The 19,231-nt window shown below is 39.0% G+C and overlaps 1 protein-coding gene across 4 annotated transcripts in view; it reads left to right on the forward strand.

Annotated features, from left to right (window-relative positions):
* LOC127649497 (gastrula zinc finger protein XlCGF28.1-like) overlaps positions 1-18,463 on the forward strand; it is a 29,641-nt gene extending 11,178 nt beyond the window's left edge. For 2 of the 4 annotated variants that reach the window (XM_052134618.1, XM_052134619.1), the window contains one exon: positions 7,479-10,223. In XM_052134618.1, the coding sequence (XP_051990578.1) occupies positions 7,479-8,830 (1,352 nt within the window). In that variant the 3' untranslated portion in view covers positions 8,831-10,223. Of the gene's footprint in view, positions 1-7,478; positions 10,224-13,153; positions 13,274-13,853; positions 13,998-16,781 lie in introns of those variants that run through there. The other 2 variants (XM_052134620.1, XM_052134621.1) reach the window with 2 other exon arrangements.
* The last annotated feature ends 768 nt before the right edge of the window (positions 18,464-19,231 follow it).

A 19,231-nucleotide genomic window follows, 5' to 3' on the forward strand; every position in this document is an offset into this window, starting at 1 on the left:
CCCGAGACAGCTGGGATAGGTTCCATAGGACCTACATAGGTCAAGCGGCTATAGAAGATGGATGCATTAATGGCAATTTTCCACAGCACGTTATGGTTCGACTTGCTTCAACTCGCTTTGTTTCTGAACTTGCATTTCCACTACAGTTTAGTGCCACCACAACGTGGGTGGGATTATAGGCTGATCGTCATATTTGTGACGCCTCTACTGTCGTGACATCATCTTAAACATGACACAAACTGACCAAAACCATAAAATGACCGCTAGCTGTTAGCTACTAGCTCATTGTGCTGCATAAAGCAGTTGTTGCATGGTGATTTTACACAAGTGTAACAGTTCAATTGTCCTGGTTGTTTTAGAAGCAGCTTCCAGTAGCTGGTCAACTAAATAAAGTAAAGCTTTCAAGCAGAGTATAGAGTTAACCTAACAAAACATACCATCCTCCATCGTGGATCACCGCCAGTCCAGGGCACTCTCCCTCCCATTGCGTGCCGGTTTAGATACCGTCTATTTGGTCGAACCACTTCCACATTTCCTTGATGTTCTGGAGTCACTTTTAAGCTTTTTTTTTTTTACTTTTCCCTACACTGTTGGTAGGTCCGGTGGTAGCCGTGTGTGGCTAACAGCTGAAACGTCCTGAGAGACTTTTTCGTTTCGCTCATCGCTAACGAGCAGACCGTCTGCACCTCGTTTATTGACCACAGCGTGGTTTTGCACACAGCCATTTCTTTTTTCACAATTCAAAAGTCGCCTGAACTAATGATACTGTTATCGGTGTTGCTAACTTTAAAACTAGCGGGTTGATGTCACGTGTCGGAAATCCAGTAACTCTGGTAGTGACGATTCTCCCTGACCAATCAGTGATCTGCAGGATTTTGACATCACATTTAGTATCAGCTCTTCTCGCTTGGAACCTCGACCAAGCTGGTACTAAAAGAAGTATCTGGTACCAGGTACACACAGTAGAAAACCCCCAAAAAAGTGAGCAGAGCAGAGTTGAGTTGAGTCGAGTTGTACCGTGCATTGGAAAAGCCCCATAATTGCTGTATCCGTGTCATTTATGGTGTAAACCTTTACACATGTGGGCCTTTTGAGGAAAAAGTTTTCTAGACAAGCCTTGAAAAACACATTAGAATTCATACCGGAGAGAAAATCTCGATAGAAGCCTTTCACATGCCTTCAGTCTGGAAGGAGTTTAAAACGGCAAAGAGGTCTAGTAGGTCACATAAAAAAAATTTGGAGAGAAAATACATAATTTTTTCGTTAATACGTTATTATTTGATAATACGTTTATTATCTATGTTAAAGGAAAATTCCATGTTCAATACAATTTAAGCTTAATCAACACTGTTTGTGGCACTTAATATAACAAAAATAATTGACTCGTCACTCCTTAAGAAAAAGCAAAAATCTAGGTTACAGTGAGACACTTACAATGGACATGAATAGGGCCAATTATTAGAGGGACAAATCAGCCAGAGTGACGCCGGCTTCACAGTATATAAGCAGCCTTAAAAAAAAAAAAAAGGTCATTCACCTGCACAAAGAGTACAGATGGTCTTGTGCTGAACACTACATCCAGCCCCTGTCAAGGCAAGTGTTCACCAGAGTGTTCAGTGAATTCAATCTTAAGTATATTTTCCACCTAGAGAAAGATCAGTGTGACACCTGCTGTGCCTTCTAGGCTGGTAACCTGCTCCTTCAAGAGCAAAGACAGGTTCATGGCTCGCCAATTTGTCATCAGATGCATCAACAAATATTCCAGTGCTTTGAGAACAGTGGGCCACTCACTAACCGTGATTCATCAATCAATCTCGCACTAAAATTCAAAATAACACACTCCTAGTGTCCTTATCACTGTCTGATGAAAAACGCATATCTCCACCTTTTGGATTTTATTTTTGTGAAATGACCAATAAAAATATGTTTAATCAGGCTATCTGTTTAACAAGTATCTCCGTTGGCCTTGAGAAGTGTCCATCAAAATCGCGTATGTTCTGCCCTTATGTTTTGAATAGCGTCAACTAATGTACCTCAGCTGTCCGGTCATCATTTGAAGCTAGAGTCTCAGTCTGCTCATCTATTACACCACCACAAAGGTAGATATCTCCTTGTACATATTTTCACACTCTTTTCAAATAACAAGTTAACATTCATAATAATTCTGTTTGGGTGGATTATTTGTTGTAGCTAGTATGTTTGTGGAAACAGGGTAGCTTACATTCACGTTGATTCGTTGTCATTATGGGGGTATTGTTTGTAGAATATTGAGGAAAATAATGAATTTAATCCATTTTGGAATAAGGCTGTAACATAACAAAATGTGGAAAAAGTGAAGCGCTGTGAATGCTTTCTTGATGCAAGGGAGAGATGCCAGTCTCTCAGCCAACAAATTTGCCTTTTGTCTCCAGAAAGTCCACTGTGCAAATGACTAGCACAAAGAGTACATCATGTGGAGTGATGGGTGTGGATATCAATAGAAACTTGATTCTAAGCGATGCACTTCAGAAATGTGCAATTTAGTAGCAGAAGCCAGTGACCCAGAAGTAACTCCAAAGAGGTCACACAAACAAATTGAGTGTGATTCTGTCCACATTTGATGTGTGATTGAGAGGAGGTTACAGCTATTTACGTTCCACCTGAGTATGCTGCAGTTATCCAGGGAGCTTGCTCAAATTCAAGGCCATACCTTGTGAGGTGTGTGTACCACACCTTTTTCAGGGACTTCAGCAAAGTGAAACTATGCATGTAAATCCGACCTGGAAAAAATGCTGGAGATCCAACAGTGCGTGACCTTTGGGCAATCAGGTATTTTATCATACACATAGTTTTATGTAAGCATGTTGCTTTCAGTGTTGATTTACATACAATATAATCGATTATCCCTTTCCATCCATCTAATATTTAGGAACAATGAGGATGGCACCATGAGTACAAGATTCTCCACACTGATGGATGGGAACCTTATCCTTCCTTGTCTCTTAGGAAGAGAAGCGGTGTCACCACAGTGCCCCTACTGTACACATCCAGCCAGGCCATCAAGATCATTGGAATTGGGTTAAGAACTGTCCATCGCATTATTAAAACCTGAAAGGATAGTGGTGAACCGTCAGCTCCGCAGAAGAAATGTGGTCTGAAATAAATCTTGAATGATCATGATCAGAGATCACTAAAACTCTTGGTGAAGTCACATCGTAAAAAATAGACAGTAGAACTCACGTTTATGTTTAATTGTGAATGTAAGAGCATTTCCACATGAAAATTCCAAAAAACAAATCAGTTTGCTAGGGAGCATAAAGCTTGAATGTGGAGCAATAGAAATGGGTAATGTGGTCCGATGAGTCCAGATTTACCCTATTGTGAAGCGATGGGTGCATTGGGTAAGAAGGGAAGCACAAGAAGTGATGCACCCATCATGCATAGTGCCCACTGTACAAGCCTCTGGCGGCTGTGTTATGATCTAGGTTTACTTCAATTGGTCAGGTCTAGGCTCAGCAATGTTATGCAGAAATAAAATTAAGTCAGCTGACTACCTGAATGTACTGAATGAACAGATTATCCCATCATTGGATTTTTTTCTTCCCTGACTTCCCCAGGATGACAATGTCAAGATTCATTGTGCTCAAATTGTGAGAGTTATTCAAGGAGCATGAGGGACCATTTTCACACTTGAATTGTCCACCACAGAGTCCTGACCTTAACCACGTTGAAAGTTTTTGTGATATGCTGGAGAAGACCGTACGGAGTGGTTCGAGACTCCTGTCATCAATACATGATCTCGGCCAAAGGTTTATACTCAGGACGGAAATAAATGTTGTGACGTTGCATAAGTTTGTTGAAACAATGCCAAAGTGAATGTGCACCATAATCAAAGCTAAAGGTGGTCCAACGAAATATTAAAGTATACAACTTTTTGGCTTGGCAGTGTATATTGAGTATTGATTAAACCAGATCAACTTTCTGTGGTCCTCATTGTCTGACAACATTAACGTGAGCTTAACGTGATTTTTTATTTTTTTTTTTAAACCTGGAACAGCTTGACTTCTTAATATTCAGGTGCCAAAGATCTTCTGAAATGACCAATAAACTATAAAAGGTGTCCATAGATTTGTGTAAAATAACAATATATTATTTTTTTGTTTGTTTGAAGTGCAGTGAAGAAATTGCCTACATCATGCTGGCTCTGATTTTCCTGACAACCAAACCTTTCATGCACGCACAATGTCAGGTGGATTTAATAAGTAGACTATACTACACAAACATGGTTGCCAGATTTCCATCATAACAAAACCACGAGTGAAAGCTAATTCTGTCTGGCAATTTATGCGTTCGATCCGGAAAACGCATCCCAACTGAACTGTCCACTCAAAAACCGGACTAGAAACACTAGTCATAAAACTGATTTTGATAGCTCCGATTCTATCCAAAAATAAATGATCTAGTGATCGATAACCTACCAACTGGTTTCTGGGAACACAAACTGTTAGACTCGAGTCTTTAACCAAACATGCATCATTGGAGCCCACGATAAGAGAACCGTGTTTGTCCACGTTCGCTAAGTCCAATTAAAATATAAAATAGTTCACTAACAGATGTATAATGATAGAATTCTATTTATTGTGCTAAAGGTGACACTGTTAATTTCAATTAACTTTGTAAGATTATGAGAAAAAGGGGTTTTCCATGCTCTTGAAACATTTATTGGAGATATGTGCTTTCATCAGACTGAATGAATGAAATGATTCATGCATGTGTGTGTGTATATATATATATATATATATATATACACACACACATGCATGCATAAAGTGGCTAGAAAAAAATATGTGAACCCTTTGGAATTAGCTGGTTTTCTGCATTAACTGGTCATAAAATGATCTCATCTTCATCAAAGTCACAAGTATAGACATACACAATGTGCTCAACTAATAGCACACAAATAATTATAATATTTTGTGTCATTATTGAACACATCCCATAATATTTTCTCAGTGCTGTGGAAAAAGTAAGTGAACCCTTGGTTTTAATAACTGGTCAATCCTCCTTCGGCAGTAATATATCAACCAAGCATTTCCCGTAGATGCGGATTAGACCTACACAATGTTCAGAAGGAATTCTGGACCATTCTTACTTCTAGAACGGCTTCAGCGAAGCCATTCTTAGGATGTCTGGTTTAAACAGCTCTCTTTAGGTCATTCCACAGTATCTCTATTAGATTAAGGTCTGGGTTCTGACTGGGCCACTCCAAAAGGCTTTTTCTGAAGCCATTCTGTAATGGATTTACTTCAGTGTATACGGTCATTGTTCATGCTGCATCACCCAACTTCTACTGAGCTTCACCTGGTGCACAGCTACCCTTATATTATCCTGTAGGATGTCTTGATAAACTTAGGAATTCATTTTTCCCTCGATGATGGCAAGCGGTCCAGGCCCCGAAGCAGCAAAGCATCCCCAAATCATGATGATCCCTCCCACGTACTTCACCGTTGAAAACATCATCCCAACGGTAAAGTACGTGGGAGGGATCATCATGATTTGGGATGATGTTTTCAAGTTGGTATGCGGTGCAAATTTTAGGCCATAATTAGCACTGCATGTTCTTTTCAAACAACTATCCGTCCACAAAACATTTTCCAAGTAATGTAAGGGAGTGTCAGGGTGGTCTTTGGGAAATTTCAAGCACACAGTAATGATTTTGATGGAAAGCAGCCGCTTCCTTCATGATCTCCTGCCATAGACACCATGCCTGTTTGATGTTTTCTGTATAGTAGACTCATGAACAGAGATGTTAGTCAGTTGATTCAGATGAAAAAGTAATTTTTTTTAATTCATTGAGCATTCTGTGGTGTGCCCTTTGAGTCATCTTTGCTGGACGGCCACTTCTAGGGAGAGTAGTCACAGTGCTAAATCTGAGCTAAGTGCCAAGTTAACTGTGCCTTTCAGCAGCTTGGAAAATTCCAGAAAATGATGTCAAGGCTTTAGACAAATAGCCAATTAGCATCTGATAGAAGTTGTACTGAATTGGAGGTGTACCTGTGGAAGTATTTTAAGACCTACCTTCAAACTCAGTGCCTCTTTGCTTGACATCATGGGAAAATCAAAAGAAATCAGCCAAGACCTCAGAAAAAATGTGTGAACCTCCACAAGTCTGCTTCATCCTTGGGAGCAATTTCCCAATGTCTGAAGGTACCACATTCATCTGTACAAAATTATAAATACCATGGGACCACGCAGCCATCATACCGCTCAGGAAGGAGACTCATTCTGTCTCCTAGAGATAAGCATAGTTTGGTGCAAATCTATACCAGAACAACAGCAAAGGACCTTGTGAAGATGCTGGAGGAAATGCGTAGACAAGTATCTATATCCACAGTAAAATTTATCCTATTTTGGCGTAACCTGAAAGGCTGCTCAGCAAGAAGAACCACTGCTCCAAAACCATCATAAAAAAGCCAGACTACAGTTTTCAAGTGCACATGGGAACAAAGATCTTACTTTTTGGGCAAATGTCCTCTGGTCTAATGAAACAAAAACTATTTGTCCATAATGACCATTGTTATGTTTGGAGAAAAAAGGGTGAGGCTTTCAAGCCGAGAACACCATCCCAACCATGGACATGGGGGTGGCAGCATCATTTTGTGGGGGGTGCTTTGCTGCAAGAGGGACTGGTGCACTTCACAAAATAGATGGCATCATGAGGAAGAAAAATTTTGTGGATATATTGAAGCAACATCTCGACATCAGCCAGGAAGTTAAGCTTGTGGAAGGCTACCCAAAATGTTTGATCCAAGTTAAACAATATAAAGGCAATGCTACCAAATACAAACAAAGTGTATGTAAATTTCTGACCCACTGGGAATGTGATGAAAGAAATAAAAGCTGAAATAAATAATTCTCTCTACTATTATTCTGACGTTTCACATTCTTAAAATAAAGTAGTGATCCTAACTAACCTAAGAAATGGAATGTTTTCTATGATTAAATGTCAGGAATTATGTTTGGCTAAGGTGTATGTAAACTTCTGACTTCAACTGTGTGAAGTGTTGAGAAGAATATCATCTCAGAATGCTATTCTGAGATGTGGGTTGGCACTGTTTTGGCAGCACGAGGGGGACCTACACAATATAAACACTTTGAATTGCCATTATGTATGAAATGTGCTATATTAATAAACTTGCCATGCCTTGCATATGAACAGCGCAAGAAAACATAGTGCTTCTAATGATCAAAGGCCAGATGTTCTCAGTTTGTTTCACCTTAAATTCTGCAGTTTGCATCTTACTGTATACATGCATTGCAAACTGGCTGGAAAAAATGGGCATTCACCATCTTATTTTACCCTGTTTGTAGCATATTCCAGGAAAAAGCCACTGGACATGAGAATTAACATTTCTTCTAATGACAATATTCACTTTTCTCTTTTCACTTCACATTTATGACACTTGCATTTATTTTTGACTATTTCGTTTTCATTTTAGATCTGATGAAGCTGAAAGAGGAAACTCAAGAAATGATTGAAGGAGAGGAGAAACATCAGGATCAGAAACCTGATCATTTTGTTAGTGCAGAATTGCCTGACAGTTGCTCACAGACTAAAAATAAATTCTCAACAAGAAAAACTCAAAGAACAAAATCAAAAAATGATTCTTTCACCTGCCCTCAGTGTGGAAAGAGTTTCACACATAAAGGAAGCTTTAATATCCACATAAGAATTCACTCTGGAGAAAAGCCTTTCAGATGTCAACAGTGTGGCAAGAGTTTTGCACAAAAAGGAAACCTTGAGTTACACACAAGAATTCACACAGGAGAGAAGCCTTTTACATGCATCCAATGTGGCAAGAGTTTCACACAAAAAGGAAGCCTTAATGCCCACAAAAGAATTCACTCTGGAGAGAAACCTTTTACATGCCCCCAGTGTGATAAATGTTTTGCACATATAGGAAGTCTGAATGATCACATGAGAATTCACACCGGAGAGACCCCATACACATGCCTTCAGTGTGGAAAGAGTTTCACACAAAAAGGAAACCTTAATTTCCATATAAAAATTCACTCAGAAGAGAAGCCTTTTACATGTCATCAGTGTGAAAAGAAATTCAGACATAAAACAAGCCTCAAAGTTCACATGAGAATTCACACTGGTGAGGCGCTTTTCACATGCCTTCAGTGTGGAAAGAGTTTCAAACATGAAACAACCCGCAAAATTCACATGAGAACTCATTCTGGGGAGCGGCCTTTCACATGCCTTCAGTGTGGAAAGAGTTTCAAACAGAAAACAAGCCTCAAAATTCACATAAGAATTCACACTGGTGAGGCACTTTTTACATGCCTTCAGTGTGGAAAGTGTTTCAAACATAAAACAAGCCTCACAATTCACATGAGAATTCACACTGGAGAGAAGCCTTTCATATGCCTTCAGTGTGGGAAGAGTTTCACAAGTAAATCAAACCTGAGAGCTCATTTGAAATGTCATTCAGGAGAGAAATTACATCACTGTCCTCAGTGTGGCAAGAAGTTTTCAGAATTGGCTTATTTTAAACAACACCAGTTAACGCATACTGGTGTGAAATCTCACGTGTGCTCAGAGTGCGGAAAAGCCTTTGTCCGAATCAGCACCTTGAAACAGCACCAAAGAGTTCATGTGGGAGAAAAACCTTACAAGTGTTCACACTGTGAAAGCACTTTTGCTTGTCCAAAACACCTGAAAACACACGAGAAAGTGCATACTGGAGAGAAGAAAATTGACTGCTCTGAATGTGGAAAGACTTTCAGCTCATCAAGTACTCTACAGAGACATTTAAAGAAGAATTGCCCAAAGGTCTCAAAGTGAGCCAACTTTATCTTGAGAAACCTCTCTTGCATTTCAAACAGGATAAATCTGCCTCCGAAGGGGACTTCAAAGGGACAGCAATCATGACTTCCATGTTGAAGTGTCGTTCCAAATTGAGTGCCTTAAAAATTTACATTTCCATAGGATTCAACTGATGGACACTTCGCTGCCAAGCATACCGGAACCGGACCATACATCATAATCTGCCGGTGTGCCAAGTGTAATATAAATTAAACCAGCTGCAACTGCAAACACACACTGGTTCTATATACCAAAACATGTGACACAGACAAGCTTTTATACCACGGGTCTGTTAAATGCTTGATTCTGATTGGTTGACAGACATTCTAAGGTGTGCAATTATTTTCCAGTAAATTACCACTTACCACTAATGGTACCACAATTACCATTACCACCTCAGTAAACTTATCACCCTCGAGCTCTAGACTGGTTACCCATTGAAGCTAAGCTGGGTTGAGTTTGGATAATACCTGGATGGGAGACCTTCTGGGGAAAACTAAGGTTGCTGCTGTATAACACCCCAGTATAGTGATGGAGACACTATACTGTAAAAAGGCACTGTCCTTTGGATGAGACATTAAACTAAGGTCCTGACTCTCTGTGGTCACTGATTAGGGGTGTAACCCTGGTGTCTTGGCCAAATTCCACCCATTGGCCCTTATCTGTCATGGCCTCCTAATTATCCCCATCCCTGAATTTGCTATATAACTGCACTTTTTCCTCTCCACCAACTGCTGGTGTGTGGTGAGTGTACTGGTGCACTATGGCTGCTGTTGCATCATCCAGGTGGATGCTGCACACTGGTGGTGAGTGAGGAGAGTCCCCTGTTCAGTTTGAAAAGTGCTTTATTAATATAACATTCATTCATTCAATAATTAAAATGTCCACTGTCAGTTATTCCTTACTCAACTATTGTAATGGATATTTAAAATAAGGAATAATTGATGATGGACTGTTAAATTATTGAAAACTAACGCTTTCCCAGAGGTGGTAATATGGCTAAAAGAGAGACGGAATTATTTTTCAATAATTCAGAGGGCCAATGCCAATTATTCTGCTTATACCACAGTTATCAGATCTTAAGACATCGTTCAGGGTTTTATCTCAAGACTTCAATTTTAATTAATATGGGGGAACAAAAAACAGTTGAAGAGCTTGCATGGCAATTGTGGAAAACGAGTGAGCGCAGTGTTAAATGAACTGCTTTCTTCCACCACGGATTCAGTGTCTTGCTTTGGTACAGCCCAAGCCATCATTGCTAGTTCAAAAACGTCACTTTAGAACTAGTAATGGAGGCGTACACTGCTTTTAATTAAAATTATTTGTGATACGGAACCGCTATGCAGTCAAGACCTGGAACTACTTCACAGCAGTGCGATTACTAAAAAATAATTGCACACTTTAGAATGTCTGTCAACCAATCGGAATCAAGCATTCAACAGACCCCTGGTATAAATCATAGTTAAACCACTGGCTGTTTGATGAAGCTTACATTTCTTCATAAGGTATAAAAGTCTTTTATTTATATAAGCAATTATTTTTGCACACTGAAAGTAGTTAATAGTGAGGCAAAGTCATGTGTAAATATTAGGTATAACTAATGTTCATTTCCATCAGCCTTTGTGTAATAGTAACAATGGCTCCTTTAACTTGGATAGATGATGTTAAGGTACACGTCAAATAACCAATTTTCTTTTTTTTTTTTTTTAGCTCTAAACCCTTTTACCCTCCAAATCTCTTTCTCTGGGGGGGTAAACTTTTTGAAACCATTATCATGTAAGAACCCAACTGAACATGTTGGGGATGCATTGGACTGCGACCAGCAGTGTCTGATCTCACTGATGTAACTATTTAACTATTTCCTCAAAATGGAGAGCAGTATAAATAGAATCAGTCATTACACACAGGTGAAAGCAGTGACATCACAATGCACGTTTAGTATTTAGCTAACAAGCCTGTCTTAACCAATTAAAACAATTGAGATATCAGGCTGATTTTTATGTCACAAGAAACATTACTTAAAACACATTTTTTTTAAAGTCTCCTGAGTGCCCCTGGGCATGAATTTAGGTAATCCCCCAAAATAAAACATTAACAGGGATTGCTCGCCACAAATTCTGACGTAATTGAATTACCTTCATTCCAAACTCCATATGTCTTGGGACATATTCTAAATTCATATGCTGGCTTTGTGTGTGGAACAGAAAGAAGTTGTAAATGTTGTCAGCCACTGACTGTCGCACACCCGTTGAATGCAGTGAGGTCCCTTCCCGTTCGAATGCTGGCTGGGCTTGCCTGCTCGAGCGGCCGCTGAGTTTCCTGCTAAGAGGCTTGCACCGTTCGCTGGACAAGCCCACCTGTTGAACTTTAGGTCATTCCGGGTGGCTAAGATTCACGCCTCCATCCAGGGCGACCCTGCCCAACCAAGTGCTCCCCATTTTAGGGTGTAACGATCCCTCCAGCACATTTCCCTGTGGCCGATACTGCCACTGTCCCTTCAGTGCTTCAACCTGAATTCAATCTCCAATCTCCTCCTATCCTTCATCTTCCAATTCCCTATCCCCTAACTGAGATATCTATCTACCCTTATCTTCTTTAGCACATCTGCCCATTTCACACAAGATAAGCAAGTGACCCCCAACTAATTTTTTACATTCCTTTGGGGGGCACAAGAGACTTCACAATATATTTAATTTAATCTCAAACAAAAGGATCTGTAGACAACAGTTCGCTGTTCTGTTTTGCTGGCATCCTTTGATGGGTATTCAAGCTTAGGTCAAGCCTCGAACCCTTTGGCCAGGACAGAAAGCCACACACTTTTGCACTATCTTCTAAGTGGGATTACATTAATTTGCGTACTGAAATTTAGTTTTATAAACTTGGTTTGGGAGGAGCAAGGTCATTTAATCTGACCAATCACATCAGCAGAGTAAGCGTATATAAACAGCTGCATACCTCAACATGGCATCGAGTCTTCTGGCATCGCTCCACCTCCCCATTCTCCTCCTATCTATTAATTAATAACAAACCTAAGTCTGGGGGGTATTCAAGCTCAGGTCAAGCCTCAAGCCCTTTGCCCAGGACAACAAGCCACACATGTTTACACTATCCTCAAAGCAGGATTACATTAACATGCAAACTACTGAATAAAGGAAGCATGATTATTTACATTACAATATACACTGGAGAGAGGCATTTCACCTGCCCTCAATGTGGGTAGCGTTTCAAACATAAAATAAGCATCAAAATTCACAATGGAGTTCAAAGTAGTGAGAAACCTTTATGTATTCAATGTTGTAAGCCTTAAAAGTCACAAAAGATTTCACACTGGAGGGAAACCTTTTGCATGTTTCACCTTGGAAGAATTTCACAGATAAATCCAGCTTTAAGGATCATATGAGAATTCACAGTGGCAAGAAGCCTTTTTCAATCCTTCATGTGGTAAGAGTTTCACAAATAAAACAAACCTGAGAGCTTACATATCATATCAATATCATTCAGCAGAGAACTTACACCACTGTTTTCAATGTGGCAAGAGTTTTGTTCGGTCAAGATATCTCATTGTGCATTAGTTCATCAAGCAGATTGGAGCTGTAGAAATAGAAAATACCTTTCAGGTGCGTTACAAACATGGCGGACCAGGTGTTTTGATTTGCCTTGAAGGAACTTTACTATTGTGTAGTTTGTTTTCAAAGATCACTTAGGCTTGGACGTGTGATAGATTATGATTGAGTGAACATTAATGATTTTTTTTTTTTTTTACATAGTGTATACTATTGTTTATAGAGTTTGCTAATTGTACTTTATGAAATTATCAGAAATAAAAATCGAATCTAGATCTTGTTCAGGACAGTGGGGTAATGTGTACACATGCACAATTTTGTCATTAAATTCTGTTTTTACAAGGTTCATTTTAAAGAGTTGTTGTAATTGAGAGATGCACATGAGGAAACCAATTTTCATGCCAAAAAGTCAGATAGAACATTCTGCATGGCAGGTACTTTTGATTTTATATCAAAGCAAATTTATCTAGGTCAAATATAAAAATATATATATACAGTGTATCTGGAAAGTATTCACAGCCCTTCACTTTTTCCACATTTTGTTATGCTACAGTCTTATTCCAAAATTTATTAAATTCATTATTTTCCTCAAAATTCTACAAACAATACCCCATATTGACAATGTGAAAGAAGTTTGTTTGAAATTGCGCGCGCACGCGTAAAAGTTTGGATACAGAGCCGAGGAAAAGTACTCTTGTCAACATTTGCTACACGGACAGATTTAGCTGTTGCGCTTCATCTCCGTGTTTACATCCGCTTCTCCTGCCGTACATGTTAGATGCGCTCCACTGGCAAACACCCACTGGGAAGAAGGATGTCGGACCACCTAGGAGTTGTGGACTCCTGGCCTGCAGACCACGTAAGCCTGTGGATGAATGCACCCCTGATAAGCGCCGTTGCTCAACAGCAGTTCAGAAAACTCTGAGAGAGATCTAGAGAGAAGCTTTCGCGTTAATCAGACACAGTACACAAATATCGACCCATTGCTTTTCAGAATTGATATTGAATCAACAAAATAAAATAAAAATTAATCGAAAGAAAATATATATATATATATATATATATATATATATATATATATATATATATATATTATTTTTTTGCCTAGCCCTTATAGCAAAACCAACATAATTTTAACCAAGTACCCCCGCTTAACAATCCCTTTTCTAAACTCACCTCGGGAATCACTGTTTTAGTTCTTTTTAGCTACATGTAAACTTTATGGTATTGGTTGGTTTTCTCCCTAATCCCTTTACTTATCATAGTACAGGTTTTTATGCCCCCCGTAAAACGTTGGCTCATGGTCAATAACATTAAATTATTCCCTTCTCTAAACTGAAATGTTTCACCATGACCACAAACAAAAAAATCTATAACATTTATGGAGTTCTATCACATTTTTCCCTAATTTTTTCTTGATGTCTGCTTTAATTTTCCAGCCTCTCTTTGACCCGTAGAATGATATCTGTAGTACGTGCTGTTGAAGATGGAGTTTGTTAAAGAGGAGTTTAAAGAGGAGAGTGAAGACATCAGTATTTCAGAACCATTCAGACTGAAGAATGAAGATACTGAGGAACAAAGAGGTTGTCCATTCTTAATTTTTTTACTGATCTCTTGAGATAAGGGACAAAACATAATACAAAGTATTTACAAAAGTCTTCTTTATTTCAAACAATACATTAAGAAATCTTAGATTCTATTTTACATTAAAAAAAAACTGGCTATCAAAATTGTGTCCTCACTTTGCGTCAACTCCGTCAGATTTTTTTTTAATCCTGAATAAATCAGAAAATGTCCTGAACAGCTTTAACTACGAGTACCCCTTTCCCACTTCTTATGGTGGATGCAACAGTAGGACACGTGGTCTCGTCCATTTTATATTTTACATATTTTTAACACACTATGTAGAAGTCTCTTAACATGTGAACTCCGTCATTCTCATTATTATAATTATTTTAAAATTGTGGGATCAATTTTGGCATTTTAGTTTAGTTTATAGAGGCGTCTTGATTTCACCCTCATCTTGTTTTAAACCAATACCAAACTGAATTTTAGGGTGAAATGTAAAAAAACAACATTCAGGGGGCCTGGGTAGCTCAGCGAGTATTGACGCTGACTACCACACCTGGAGTCGTGAGTTTGAATCCAGGGCGTGCTGAGAGACACCAGTCAGGCTTGCTAAGAAACCAATTGGCCTGGTTGCTAGGGAGGGTAGATTCACATGACGTAGCCTTGTGGTCACTAAAACGTGGTTCTTGCTCTCGGTGGCTCGTGCATGAGTTGTGTGTGGATGCCGCGGAGAATAGTGTGAGCCTCCACACGCGCTAGGTCTCCGCAGTAACGCGCTCAACTAGCCACGTGATAAGATGCACAGATTGACGGTCTCAGACGCGGAGGTTCACCTCCGCCACCCGGATTAAGTCACTACGCCACCGTGATCTGGCATTCCAATTAAGCAAAACCTGCATTTCAGTGCATCTAAAAAGCAAACAACTTGGCTCTTAATGCATCCTAAGTTCAAATAATAAGGAAGTGCATCATAAACAAACTACAAAAATGGCATTTCTCTGTGCGGACAGCACCACTTCTATGAGTCGCGTGAAGGGGGAGAGATTGAAACTGCACCCGACTGAGGCACCCTCTGGCACGGGAACGCCCATCCCTTGTGTGCGTTTGCTGTAGCTAGATTAATAACATAATGGATTGCGACGTATTGAATCATAATATATTGTATCCTATGTGTCACGTGTGTATCTTATTGTGAAGTAAACCGGCAATACGCAGCTCTATTAAGAAGATCAAGTTAAAGATGGATCAAAGTGGTTAGAGAGTGTAGTCTTAGCCCATTATACACTGCAACAAAGTTTTTGATAAGTCTTTGATCAAACTTGTTTTAGATATTATTTTTGGAAAACAAGCCAAAAAAGACATCAAAAACTTCTTTAAAACAACGTACATTTACTTTAGGAGCTATACTCCTCTTTATTGTTAGAGCTAATGACTAATCGTTTCAATAATCAACCGAATAGTCGAATAATCGTTATAATAATAGTTAGATTAGTCGATTATCAAAAGAATCGTTAGTTGCAGCCCTAGCCTGGAACTGCTGCTCCTGTTCCATGCGTAGCTCAAGCAGGGCCTGATGTGGATTTCAGCGAGGGTCTTGAAGACTTCTGCCAGTGGTGAGGACTCCATGATTTTATATCCTTCCTCCAAAATCTCGGGTTTCAGTATCACTGTGTAACATAGTTCGATGGAAAGGAGGAGGCGAGAACCGGCTTGATAATATAAATAATAGTTTAATGTTAAACTTAAACAAAAGACACAAACACACAAATGACGGACATGTCCGTAAACGATCTCTCTCTCCCGCACAATCCTCCGCAGCCGGTCTTTATCCCTCTCGGAGGCTTGATTGGCCTGATAAGGGACCAAGTGTGTAGAATCACGACCCAGCCCCGCCCTCCGCCCTGCCACACACTGTAACAGGTTTCTGGTTGTCTGGTTCGGCGGAGTACGTGAGTTTATCGAAACACACTGTTTAACGTCACACAAACAGAAATGGCGCTTTTCAGCATAATTGTTCTCCTCTCCTCTAGTGGTCTGACTCGCTCTTATGTCTCTCAAACTCTCATTGAAATAAGAAACAGCTGTTAGAAATAATTCTCTCTACGTGGAGATTTACACCTTTAAATCCTTACTGCTCCCATCTCCCGAACTTGCTCTCCATTCACAAACCGTTGCTCAACCATGCCCACACCACCACACAAGGAAAGGCTAATTTGTTCTCAGCCATTTGAATCTGACTTTGAGGAATATTTTGGGACTTGTTTGCCTCAAGAAACACCATCTTTTAAACTTTGCAACCTCCAACCTCACAGAAGTATGCACCATATAATAAATATTCACATGTATCTTTGATTAGAGGAATACCCAAAATTGAAATGACTTGCCTTGCATCGTTTTAATCCGTACAACATACTTTCTTACGTTCAGCACAAAAGATGGAATTCAGAAAGTCTGATCTTTTCCATGCAATGAAAGTAAAAGGGACAGATGCTGTAGAACACAAAAAAACACAACTTTTTCAAATCAGCTTAATTGAAATGTACTGTAAGTCCATATTTGAAAAGCATGCTCCTATCTGCAAATCTTTTTACTAGTGTTTCCTAATTCGCCTGTGATGCATCAGGTGATGGGGATTAGACGAGGGCATTTGAAGTTGTACACGGGTGTCATAGCAAATTAAATCTGAATTCTGATGAACATAAAAAGCCACCAGAACACATTTAACTGAATCAAATTAGCCTTGATTTCCTGAAACCATTTTTTTTATTGATAATGACTACTACATATTTTCATTTTAGACCTGATGGCCATAAAAAATGAAAGTCAAGAACTGAAAGAAGTGGAGAAGAAACAGTATTATCAGAAACCTGATCATTTCAAAAGTGGTGAAGTATCTTTTTGTGACTCAAAGACTGGAAAGGATTTCTTACTAAATATTTTCGCCTGCCCTCATTGTGAAAAGAGTTTCACTCATAAAGGAAGCCTTAACAGGCACATGAGAATTCACACTGGAGAGAAGCCATACACATGCCATCAATGTGGAAAGAGTTTCAGACATAAAGGAAACTTTAATTTCCACATAAGAACTCACACTGGAGAGAAGCCTTTCACATGCCAACAGTGTGGAAAAAGTTTCACACACAAAAGAAGAATTAAGGAGCACATGAGAGTTCACACTGGAGAAACCCCATACTCATGCATTCAGTGTGGAAAGAGTTTCAAACAAACGGGAAGCCTTAAAATCCATAAAAGAACTCATACTGGAGAAAAGCCTTATCCATGCCTTCAGTGTGGAAGGAGTTTCATAGACAAAAGTGCCCTTAAGGATCACACGAGAATCCACTCTGGAGAGAAGCCTTTTACCTGTCCTCAATGTGGAAAAAGTTTCAGACATAAAAAAAGTCTCAATTTTCACATTGGAGTTCACAGCGGAGAGAAGCCTTTCACGTGTACTCAGTGTGGGAAAGGTTTCTTAATTAATGGAAGCCTTAAAAGGCACATACTAATTCACACTGGAGAGAAACCTTTTGCATGTCCTCAGTGTGGGATGAGTTTCAAAGACAAAACAAGCCTTAAGGATCACGTGATAATTCATTCTGAAGAGAAGCCTTTTACATGCCCTCAGTGTGGAAAGAGTTTCATAAGTAAAAAAACACTTAAAGCTCACATGAAATGTCATTCAGAACAAAAATTACACCACTGTTCTCAGTGTGGCAAGAGTTTTACACTGCTGGCCTATTTTAAACAACACCAGAAAATACATACTGGTGTGAAAGCTCATGTGTGCTCAGAGTGCGGAAAAGCCTTTGTCCGAATTACCACTTTGAAACAGCACCAAAGAGTTCATACAGGAGAAAAACCTTACAAGTGTTCACATTGTGAAAGTACTTTTGCTTGTCCAAAACACCTGAAAACACATGAGAAAGTGCATACTGGAGAGAAGACGTATGACTGCACTCAATGTGAGAAGAGATTTAGCACATTAGGTAATGTACAGAGACATTTAAAGAAGAATTGCCCAAAATTATCATAGTGAATTTTTGGTTTTGTGAAATTTGTGTAACTTCCAAAGATGTAGTGTGTCTTCAGCAAACGTTTAAGCACTTGATAGAGAAGTCACTGCTTGTCTGAAGATTTTTTTCTTTATTAGAAACTGGAAACCTTATAAGCAGTTTGGCAGCTGTTTCTGGTGCAAAAGGCAGGCTGGATACACGAGTATCTGTAAATTCAGAAAAATAAAAAACATTTGACTGCAATTCACCTTTAAGTGGATTCAAATTTAGAAACATTGCCAAGTATATCTGGTCAGTTATGAATGCTTACATGTATTGTGGTGAATAATTGGTTAAATTATATTAAACTTGTATTAAAATGCTTTAAGTATTTCAAGAACTTCTACATGACAATTTCATAGTCACTGGTGTGGTCAAATCTCTAGGGGATAGTTCACCCAAAATTAAATATTCTCTCATCATTTACTCACACTTATGCCATCTAAGATGTATTACTTTCTGTCTTCCACGGAACACAAATGAACATTTTTAGAAGAATATTTCAGCTCTGTAGGTCCATACAGTGCAAGTCAATGGTGACCAACACTTTGAAGCACCAAAACACCCATTTAGGCAGAATAAAAGGAATGCATATGATTCCAGGAGTTAAATCCATATCTTCAGAAGCAATATGATAGGTGTGGGTAAGAAATGGATGATTGGATGCCAGTGGCTCAAATTATAGCGATGGTGACCATGGCAACCAAATACATGAACATTTTAAAGAGAATTAGCTTTATTGAAACTGATGGAGTTCTGAGTTTTGTTTTGTTCAGGCATGATTCAAATTAGACAATATTTGTGAATGGCAAAAAATTATAATAATTGTTTGGTTTATAGGGCAGTTATAGGACTCTAAACAGGTGTTGGGGAAGTACTTAGCATGATAATTCACACACATTTTATGTGAGATGTGTTTCGGCACTGCTCTTCAGCATGGATGAATCTTATGGTTTGAGGTTACCTGATCTACTCGGTGATATTCACGTCATAACGTGCCATTTTTGTGTTATGTTATTCGTTTAAACATCTATAACCAAATATTATTAGTTTTAATTAAGATAACACTCTTATCCGCTGTTTTTTCCAGTACACATTACAGTTTGTACTGTACTACAGTATCACACATTGTATCCAATGTAACCTAAATGGCTAAAAGGCTTTAAAAGTAACAACATGAATGGGTCGCATTTTTA

The sequence above is a fragment of the Xyrauchen texanus genome, chromosome 9 (assembly GCF_025860055.1).
Source record: "Xyrauchen texanus isolate HMW12.3.18 chromosome 9, RBS_HiC_50CHRs, whole genome shotgun sequence".
NCBI classification, from domain to species: Eukaryota; Metazoa; Chordata; class Actinopteri; order Cypriniformes; family Catostomidae; genus Xyrauchen; species Xyrauchen texanus.